At 37.2% G+C, this 10,787-nt stretch overlaps 1 protein-coding gene across 1 annotated transcript; it reads right to left on the reverse strand.

The window, feature by feature from the left end:
- Positions 1 to 7,962: 7,962 nt before the first annotated feature.
- On the reverse strand, positions 7,963 to 8,592 carry LOC133791876 (uncharacterized mitochondrial protein AtMg00810-like). The gene has a single exon (XM_062229784.1). The coding sequence runs from the start codon at positions 8,590 to 8,592 to the stop codon at positions 7,963 to 7,965; it is 630 nt and encodes a 209-aa protein (XP_062085768.1).
- Positions 8,593 to 10,787: the final 2,195 nt, after the last annotated feature.

Here is a 10,787-nt window from a genome sequence, read left to right on the forward strand (position 1 = left end):
GAGAAAGTGGTGAGTCCCAACCACAAGGATTGGTCCAAGAGATTAGATGACGCATTGTGGGCTTATAGAACAGCTTTCAAGACACCATTGGGGATGTCACCATATCGGTTGGTATTTGGAAAAGCATGTCACCTGCCAGTGGAACTTGAGCACCGTGCTTATTGGGCTATTCAAGCACTCAACATGGACTTGCAACTTGCAGGAGAAAAGAGAATGTTGTAGTTAAATGAATTAGAAGAGATGCGATTATTCTCTTATGAAAATGCCAAACTCTACAAGGAGAAAACAAAAAGGTGGCATGACAAGCATATTCAGCCAAGGGTGTTCGAAGAAGGCCAGCGAGTTTTGTTGTTTAACTCGCGTTTGAAACTATTCCCAGGCAAGCTCAAGTCAAGATGGTCGGGCCCATTCTTGGTGGTTAAGGTGCATCCTTATGGAGTAGTGGAATTGCGTGAAGAAGGCTCCGGAAGGGAATTCAAGGTTAATGGCCAAAGGATCAAGCATTATTGGGGAGGTGAGGTTGAGCGAAACAAGTGCTCAATCTCCTTGGAGGATCCTTGAAGTATATGTAAAAACTCGGGTTGCTGTGGAACTTTGAGATTTAATTGTAGAGCAACCCAAGTTTTATGTAGATGTATACTATATATATATAAATAAATAAATAAAAAAAAATAAAAAGAGGAAGGATAAGACAAGAAATATATTTCTTTGGAACATCGGATTTTGATGGTTTAATGTGCTTATGGTTGTAGAAAAATGGAATTAAAAAAGGGGTTGAAAAGTTGGAGCAATGTAGCATCATATTGGGCTTGCTCTCTAACTTGGCTGTTGCTGCAGCAAAGTTCCATGATGTTGCAACATCAAAATTCACGATGCTCTCTGACTTGCCGTTGCTGCAGCAAAGTTCCATGATGTTGCAACATCAGCATTAAAACAATACTCATTTTTGGTCTTGCTCTCTGACTTAACTTTGCTGCAGCAAAGTTCTATGATGTTGCAACAAAAGTGTTAAGAGACACATAGAGTAAAAATGTGACCCATTCCATTTTTGAAACCCTATGCCCATCATCTTAATCATCCCCATTTCTCTGTAAGAACCCAGCCGCCACCCACACCTCCCAGCCGCCCCTAGCCACCACGAACCCAGCCCGTCTCCCAAACCTCACGGCCGCCTTTTCCATCGTGACCCCACCCTCCGCCCTACTCACCCCAGCCGCAAAACCCACTCCATCGACCCCACCTAGCCCCCACGAACCCAGTCGGCGCCCCACCTCATGGACCCAAATCGACCCCACGCCGACCCACCCACGGCCACCACACCCAGCCACGAACCCATCGACCCCACCCCACGATCCCAGCACCCACTTCCCGACCCACTCACGAACCCCATCCACGGACCCAAATCGACCCCAAGCCGACCCACCCACGGCCACCACACCCAGCCACGAACCCCCGACCCACCCACGGCCCACAACCCCATCCACCCGACCCCACGGCCATCGCCATCTCCAACCCCCACCACCCACGAACCCAGTCGGTCCCGTCACCCGACCCCACCATTTCCACGAACCCACTAGCCCACCACCCAAATGCACGATCCCCACCACAGCCGACCCACCCACGGCCCACAACCCCATCAACCCGACCCACGACCCCTCTTGCACATCACCGAGACCCCCCATACATCTACGCAAGTATTCACAACACCGCGTTTTGGGCAGCTCCTTGTCTTCTCTTCCTTGGGGTCTCACGACAATTTTGCCACCACCCAGTGCATTCACAGGGGTGTCCTGCTCCTCTAAGGTACTCTATTACCCTTGTCTTGGCTCTTTGGGCATCCCACCTATCTGTGGCTGTTGTACTTTTGGTTCTTGCAAATTATGCCTCGTAGCAAACAAGTCGCCAATAGAAAGAAAAAAACTGTGGCCGACGAACCACCTGCTGTTGCCAAGTATATATCCCCGAGGCTGCCGGCAAATTCAAGAAACTTATTGTGCGCGACATTTGGTTTGAAAGAGCTTTCCTCACTGATGGAAATCCTGATTATGTGACCAATGTGCTTAGTGATCGAGGATGGCTTAATTTTTGCACAGCCCCTCGCGAGGCGGTTGTCCCTTGGATCAAAGAATTCTACGCCAACTTTGTCTCACAAAAATTGCGCGAAGTCACAATCCGGGGCAAGCAGTTTAGTTACGCCCCTCAGGCCATAAATGCTATTTTTGGGCTGCCCCATATCGAGGCGGCTGAGTATGGGGACGTTGCCCCTCAACAAAGTGAGGCAGACCTTGCCAAGATGTTAGCCGAAGTTGCTTTGCCGGGCACCCAATGGAATGTGTCGCCCAAGTTTGGGGCTCACACTATATCCCGCACCTCCTTGACGACTCCTGCTCGTGTGTGGAATCATTTTATCAAGACCAATATGTTACCCACCACTCACGATACCTCGGTAAGCAAGGATCGTGTCTTCCTTCTTTATAGCATCTTGACTGGCCTCTTGATTGATGTGGGGGAGCTCATTTCCGAGGAGCTTGTTGCATTGGGTGTTATCAAGACCAAGGGCCCGTTGTTTTTTCCCACGTTGATCACTGCTCTATGTCGCCGCGCGGGTGTACCCCTTGCTCTGGATGATGAGTGTCGTCACTCTCCCGATTACATCGATGCCCATACCATTCGGAAGTTGACCAAAGTTGTTTCCCATCCGAGAGAGCAAGCGCCACCCTCTGTTCCACCACCCTCGTCTAGCCATAGCTCTGCTGAGCCTTCAAACCCCACTATCGCGGATCTTTACGCCACTCAGCAGAGTATGATGAGCATGATGCATCATATGGAGGCCCAGCAGCACACCTATTGGGACTATGTGCGCCAGCGGGACGATGTTTTGCGTCAATCTTTCCGGCCCCCCGAGCTTTTTCCACCATTTCCTGAGGCCATCATGGAGCGGTGGCATGCACCTGAACCATCCGCTGCGCCTGCCTCTTCCGACTAGCAGGAGGACAGCGAGTAGAGGGAGTTTCTTTATTTTCCACAATCTTTTCTTTTTCTGCTCTGTTTATGTTATTTGTTTTTTTTTTGTTTCCTGTTCTTTTTGCTCTGTTGATTTTGTGCACTGAGGACAGCGCTCTCCCTTAAGTTTGGGGGAGGGGGGTGTTGTTGATAACTGCTGTCGTGTTTTAATCTCCTTTATGTTTATTATGTTTTAGGCATTGTTAGGCGTGTTTTGTTTGAAGTCTTGAGTCTTGAGTCTAGTTATAATGGAATCAATTTGGTTGTGTGTAAATGTGGAATAGCTTGATGATAACATGTCAGAAAACAAAATTTGCAACCCTTGTGTATGAGCGAGCCTTTAATACTTAAAGTTTTTGATGCTAATTCAACCATAATGAGAATGTGTCCCAATTTTGTGTGCATAGCTCGACCAATAATTTCTTAAACCCTTAAAGTAGCTAGATTTTTGGGAGAGCTTAAGTTTCTAGAATTGCTTAGTGGTTCCCTTAAGGCGAAATCCTAGACAACACCAAACCAAGGACATGATTTAGGCCATCTTTGGACCGTTTGAGCCGTTCTAGCCAACCATTATATACTATTTTATCCTTAGTCACCCCATTGAGCCTATTAGACTCCCTTTCTTTCTTCACCACATGCTAGCCCAACTATATACATATCTAATCACCATACCTTTTGAGCACCTTGATTTTTCTTGAATATATGTTGAGTGTTGCATCATGAGAGAGGGTGAGAGGAGTGTGCCTTTATGAGTGGTATTTTAGTGTGGATTTCATTTTAAGTTTGGGGGGAGTGGATCTCATGTTGTGTCACTGCCATTGTTTTATTTAAATTTAGATATTTATATAAACAAAAAAACAAAAAAAAAAAACAAAAAAATGAAAAAAAGAAAAAAGAAAAGAAAAGAAAAGAAAGTGTATTTGTAAAAAAAAAAAAGAGTGCATCCCTTATCCATAAGTTCAAAAGTAAGTTTGGGGGTGTAGCATCTTGTTAAAAAAAAAACAAAAAAAAAAGTATTGTCTCATTTCCTTTCTTTCTGTCTTTGTTTCTGTCCATGTTAGCAATAAAGAATAATGGCAAGAGTGACTTTGATTTTTGGGGGGTAATCTTTTGAGGAAGTGATTGTGAGCTCTTACTTGGTCTTAGGAAAATTAAGGTGCTTTTAAAGTGAAATTGAGCCTAAAATGACTTATCTTAACCAACCGCACCTAAGCCTTACACTACAAGCTTGATAAAGACCTTTTGATCCTTGGTTAGTGTTTGTCTACATTAGTGGAGAGGGAATTATTAAGTCAACTTATGGAGACAATAATTAGGCTTTAGGATCAAGATCTAATTTACTTTAGGGAGAATTGAGATTGTTTGGGAAGAGCTATGTATACACTTTAAGGGTAAACACTTGAATTTTGGTTTGATAGCATCTTAATACTTGAGGAACTTGGCTTGCATATACACTTGAGTTATCTTTTTAATCACTGATTTGAGAGTTCTATTCCCACTTGATATGACCATGTCCAAATTGATTCCTAGTTTTGTTTTATTTTGAGTCTTTGTGTTGTGGGTTGTCTGTTATAGTTGTGTGGTGTGTTATGTCGTCTTAAGTTCTTATGTTGCGTGTGTCTTGTGTTAAGTTAGATTTCTTTGTTTCTTTTCTTGTCTTTTATTTTTAAAGTCATCACTCGGGGCGAGCAATGAATTAAGTTTGGGGGTGTGATAACTCTATATTTTAGAGTTATTAATTTAGCTTTTGGACTTAAAAAGTTAGGTGAAATTGAGTGTTTGTGCTATTATTGTGTGGTTTTAGTCACTTTGTCTCTTAACTTTGTTTGTGTAATTTGTTTTAATTAATGATAACTCTTGTGGAAAATAATGGAATTATGTTCTAAAAATGTGGTATTTATTTTGAAGGCATAGCTAGAGGGTGCTTGGAAAGCTCAGTGAAGCATGTGGAAGGAAATCATATTAGAGCTGAAATTCTGGCTGTTGTTGCAACATCAGTCAACTTTGCTGCAGCAAAGTATGGACAGTCAGCAACATAAAGTCTGCACACTTGGCATGTACTTAGATGAGGTGGAAAGGAGCTGCAACTTCTGAAAAGGAACAGAATATTGTCCCCCACGTGTAGAGAGAGAAGGAGAGGGTTTATACCCTTTGTGAGCCCAAAAAAAAGGGGTTATCTTCTTCACCAAAGAGATAGATAAAAGAGAAGACAACCAGTTGCCCAAGCTCCATAAAAGGGGTTTATTTCTGAATTTCTTGGGCTGAATCATCAAGAAGAGAAGAGGAAAGAGAAGGAAGCTAGAAGAAGAAGAGGATTAAGAGTTAGAAGACAAGAAGAGAATATCTCTATCAACTTGGCTTGTTTTTCTAAACTCAACTTTCATATAATTTTCTTTTCTTTTTCTTCCTTCCTTGAACTCTTGAGATAATGCTGAATATTTATTGTGGTGATTTGGGTATTTTTACTATGACTTAAGTTATTTGTGTTAGGGATATTGATGAACCCTAATTTGCAATTGCCCCCAAATTGTTGACTATTTTATGAAAATTTTCTCTTGTTCAATTGAGCTATTTTATTGTGCAAATCTCTTGCTTGAGAATGATCAACTTATGTGAGAGACAAGCTAGTTTTAATTCCGGAAGGGTAAAAATTAGTGGAAATGCTTGATTGATGCATGTTGATACTTTTGTATTGATTAGTGAATAACTTAGGAATAGTTTATTCACCTTGCAAACTTGAAGGATTGATGCTAGGAATTATGTTCTTGAAATTAAATTTAGCATAGGAATATGTGAATCTAATTGATGGAATTTTAACATGAGCATTTGGAAAAATGGCATGTGCATTAAATCGGAAATCCTAGTTACAAGAGAACTTTGCTATGAACTTTGTTGCAACATCAGGGGCAAAACTACAAATTAGGGGGATTTAATATGCCTAACTTTTATCATCATAGTAATCGCAATTTGTCATTTTCTAACTTTATTTTTAAACGCCTAAATTAATTATCTTGTTTAGTTCTTTTTTGTCCTTTAGTTAATTTGATTAATCATAAAAAAAAGGGATAATTAATTGCACCCCAAATTGTTTGATGATGATTTTTACAATACTTGTTTGGCAATTCTTGAGGAGACGATAAAAATTACTTTCATTATATTACTTGTTCAACGATTGTGTACACTTGCACACACTTAGGAAAATCCGCAACAATCATACTAAAAGAAAAGGAGTGAGCCTAATGCCCAGCAAGGAAAAACTACTAACAACATAAACATACACATAAAATCATATCATAACATATGCTATAAACATATCATAACATATACTAAAAACATATCATAACATATACTAGAAACATATTATAACATATACTATATAAGACTATACTAATAATGGCCATTATGACATGTGATAAACCATCTATGTCCCCTGACTAATATTTGAGGTAGGTTAGATCACATGTAGTGTATGATAACCCATCTACGTTCCCTGTCTAATATTTGAGGTAGGGTAAACCATAACATAACATATTAAAACATAAACTTATCATAACATAACATAAAAGCATAACATATCATACAAACATACAAGATCTAGCCTATTTTCCTTACCAAAACCGGATATGAGAACAAATGCGGGACGTAGAACACTCCTAAAATCAGCAATAGAATAGTGAGTATTTCTAAAGGAAAAAGATGAAAAGAATATAACTAAACCACCAAGAGAAAACTTACCGAAAAGACACCTTAAGTTCAAAGAACTTAAAAACCTAACCACAAAACCATAACAAAAGTTAGAACCTGAATGAAAACTAAAGAAATTAAGGAATCAAAAGAATTAAACTTAAGAATAAGGGAACCTTTGTTGATCTTAAGGATTGACCTAACTCCAATATCAAAATACTCTAATCCTTACTTCCCAAGTGTTTGATAAAGCTTAAGAATGATAAAGCTTTTTCTTTCCCAACCCAAGTGTATCGCTCTTATGTTCTCACTAGCACCTTGGAGTATGATCACAACTGAAGAGTAAGTGAAAGGGTTGGGTACTAGGTCATATTTATAGAGTTTGAGGAGTGAAATTATCCTATTAAAAAAATATTTACATCCTTAAATAAACATGATTATGACAAGTGTCATACTCTTAGTGGTTCTGGAAGGTTCTAGAGTTTCTAGATCTTTCTTCTATTTGAAAAAATATATTTAATTTCATTCTAATTATAATCCAAATTTAAATTTAAATAAAATAGAATCCTAACTTCTAACTTTCTAAATCTTGTAACTCTAAACTCACATATAGTCAATCAACATAACTGGAGCTGTAGAACTCCGATTTAGACCATCTTTATACCGTTAGAAAGATAATTCAATTATCTACAACTTTGTAGAAATACTATTTTTCGAAATTCATAATATAACTGAGTCAAAAATAGGTTGAAAGTTACAGTACCTTAAAGTTACGGAAAATCTATTTAATTATCTAAATAACAATCTAATCCACAAATAAACAAGATTGTGACAAATGTCATGCTCCTAATGGTCTTGGAAGATTCTAAAGCTTTCTTGAACTTTCTTTTATTTAAACTACAATTAAATCCTTAAATAAAAATGCACACGACAAGTGTCATGATCTTAATAATTCGATCTAAACCTTATAGTATAATAAATAACATCTTTATAATCAGCTATATTAATCAAACCTTATGTTATAATTAATATTCTTAAACTATAGGTTAAACTTATAAAATATATAAGTGTTGCAACGAGTGTTCAACTAAGTTTCGGTTTGAACCAAAATCTACGAAATTTAAAATACTACAACTACTACTAGCTAGCTAACTAAGTAAACATTCTGGGACTCTACATTACTGGTGATGAGAGAAGAGGAAACTTGTGCTCTTGAATGAGTGCTTACAGCCAGGAAATTTCTGCAGCCACTTGGGCTAAGGCACGGTACTCCGATTATGTGCTAGACCTGGCAACAACAGTCTGTTTTTTAGAGGACAAGGAAATAAGTGTATCTCCAAAGAAAATGCAATAGCCAGCAACAGATTTTCTGTCATCAGGGCAGCAGGCCCAGTCGGCATCTGAAAAGCTAGTTAAAGTGAGTCTCTCACTGTATTTGATGTGCAGTCCGTGATGTATGTTTCCCTTTGAGTACCTGAGTATCCTTTTGACAGCAGACCAATGCGTGGTTGTTGGAGCCTTTAAGAATTGACTTAGCTTATTCACTGAAAATGATATGTCTAGTCGAGTGTGTGCAAGGTACTGCATTCCACCAATGAGGCTTCTGTAAAGTGTTGGATCTTTCAGCAACTCACCATCTTCAATAAACATCGATTTTCCAACTGTCATAGGAGTTGGACATGGTTTCAAGTTTACCATGTTGAATTTCTTTAACATTTCGGTGACATATTTCTCTTGAGACAGATACATGCCTGATGAATCGCGAACAACTTCTATTCCAAGAAAGTAGCTTAAAGCTCCTAGGTCTTTGAGTGCAAGAGTTTTGTTTAGTTTGGAAGTAAATAGTTGTAGCTGCTTTGAATCATTTCCAGTCACTATTATGTCATCAACGTAGATAAGCCCCATGGTGATATAGTGATTAGTTCCCAGAAATACACATTTATTGATTTTAATAGTCAAAATAAATTAAGTTTTAATTAATATTTTCATCGAATTAATATGATTAAGTTTATAAATGAAAATATTTGATTTTAATTTAGTTTGTTTTATTTTGTAGGATTTAATTGGTATTTTTGGCACTTGGAAACAAAGAAAAAATAAATAAATAAAATTGAAGAAAGAAAACGAAATGTGGCATTGTTGAAAGAGGGAAGCCAAAAAATTGGCCCAAAATTCGGCCCAAATCAGCCCAGGCCCGCCTGGCCTCTTTCTCCACCTTCAGCGCCATGTGGTGCCTTGTCCTCGCGCCATGCGTCACAAATCAGCACCAGCAACCCAATGGCCCGACTCGTCGACCCGCACTTGATGGACCCAAAACTGGTATGTTTTAAATATTTATAAATCGCAAGCGCACGAATCGTTCATATAGAATAGTGATCGTGTAAGCAAGGATGTCTAATCCAAAGGAGTTGTCTAAAATCGAAAATAAAACTATTTTAAATCAAAATTAATAAATTCTAACCTCGTTCCAAATATTGATGAGATTTTTGTATAATAAAAATAAAATAAAAGATAATAATAAAGAAATTAAAGACAAATATATATTTAAATTAATAATTGTAAACAAGATGGTAAAATAAGATTATTAAGGATTAGAATCCACAAAATATAAGTTCAATAATATTTATAAGTACATTGATTCCCAAGTTTTAATGATAGTTAAAATAAATCAAACTATCATTTTCTAAATAGATTTATAATTTTAAGCACAAATTACTTCTAAAAAGATAAGATTTTTCTTCACTTTTCAAAATTATAATTTCAAAGCATTTAGTGTAAATCAATCTAATGAAATAACAAATAAATCAATGAGCATTATTTATAAGGCAAAACATAATATTTTTGTTCTAAACATGGATGTGTACAATTTAATGACACATCTTACACAAAGAATATTATGTTTTTGCACTAATGAAGAACAAAGTGTAAATATGTGCTAACAATCCAAAATACATGATAGTTAAGATGAAAGAAAATATTTGAAGAATAAAATCCATAAACTTTATTGCACAAAATGGGAAATCAACATACAAAATAAACGCTATCTAGTTACATATTGTTTCATCATCACCTTAATAATCTTAAAAAGATTAGAAACTCATAACTAGAATAGAAAATACCAACAAAAAATTACAAACATAAATAGGAAAATTTGGAGGATGAACCCTCAAATTTTTCCTCTAAAAATACATAGAAAATAACCAAAAAGAAGAAGAAGATGAAGAGAATAGAGAGGTTTTGAAATGTGTAGAATTTGTGGTATGTAACCTCTTCTTCAAATATGCCCCCAAATCCCTTATTTATAACCAAAAAATGAGTATTAAAATAATCAATTTAAATTGATTAAATTAATTATAATATGGAAAATAGGGGTAAAATATAGGGTGTAATAATGATGTTTTTGGGTAAAATGTGTAGAAAGTGAGGTAAAAAATGGCATTTTTGAACATAGGAGACAAAGTGTATTTGATGGGCTCAAGAAATGGGTGGTGTACGGCTGGGTAAGGTGGCTGGGTAGAATGTGTTGTGAGCTGAACACTGCTGAAGGCGTGCTTGGCGTTGGAGACAAAAGCTGGAGACACAGCGATCAGCAACTGGTTGGAGAGTTTGGGTCACGCCTGGAGCATGATGGAGCTGCTTCAGGAGGGACACGGCTGGGCTTCAGGAGGGAGCAGCTGAAGGAGTTTCGGTGGTGGGCCTAGAAGGTGGCAGGGCCCAAGAGGCAGTTGGCTTATGGCTTTTGAAAAATGCCATTTTCTTTCTTTTTTCAGCTTTATATCTTTTCTTTTCTTTTCTTTTCAAAGCTCAAAAATACAATAAATTCCTTACAAAATAAACATAAAATAAATCATAATAAAATATTTTTAACTATAAAATAAATCAATTTAATTCTTTGAAAATATTAATTATAACTTAATTTATATTTAACATTTAATTTCAATAATACAACATTTTTTTACTTCTCACTAAACACATAATTTAAATAATTAAACTACAACAAAATAACTATAAAAACACACAAAAACATATAAAATCATGATAAGACTAATAAATTCAAAATTACTTAAAAACTTAATAAATCAATTAAAAACTCAAGAATT

Source organism: Humulus lupulus, chromosome 7 (assembly GCF_963169125.1).
Source record: "Humulus lupulus chromosome 7, drHumLupu1.1, whole genome shotgun sequence".
Classification (NCBI taxonomy): domain Eukaryota; kingdom Viridiplantae; phylum Streptophyta; class Magnoliopsida; order Rosales; family Cannabaceae; genus Humulus; species Humulus lupulus.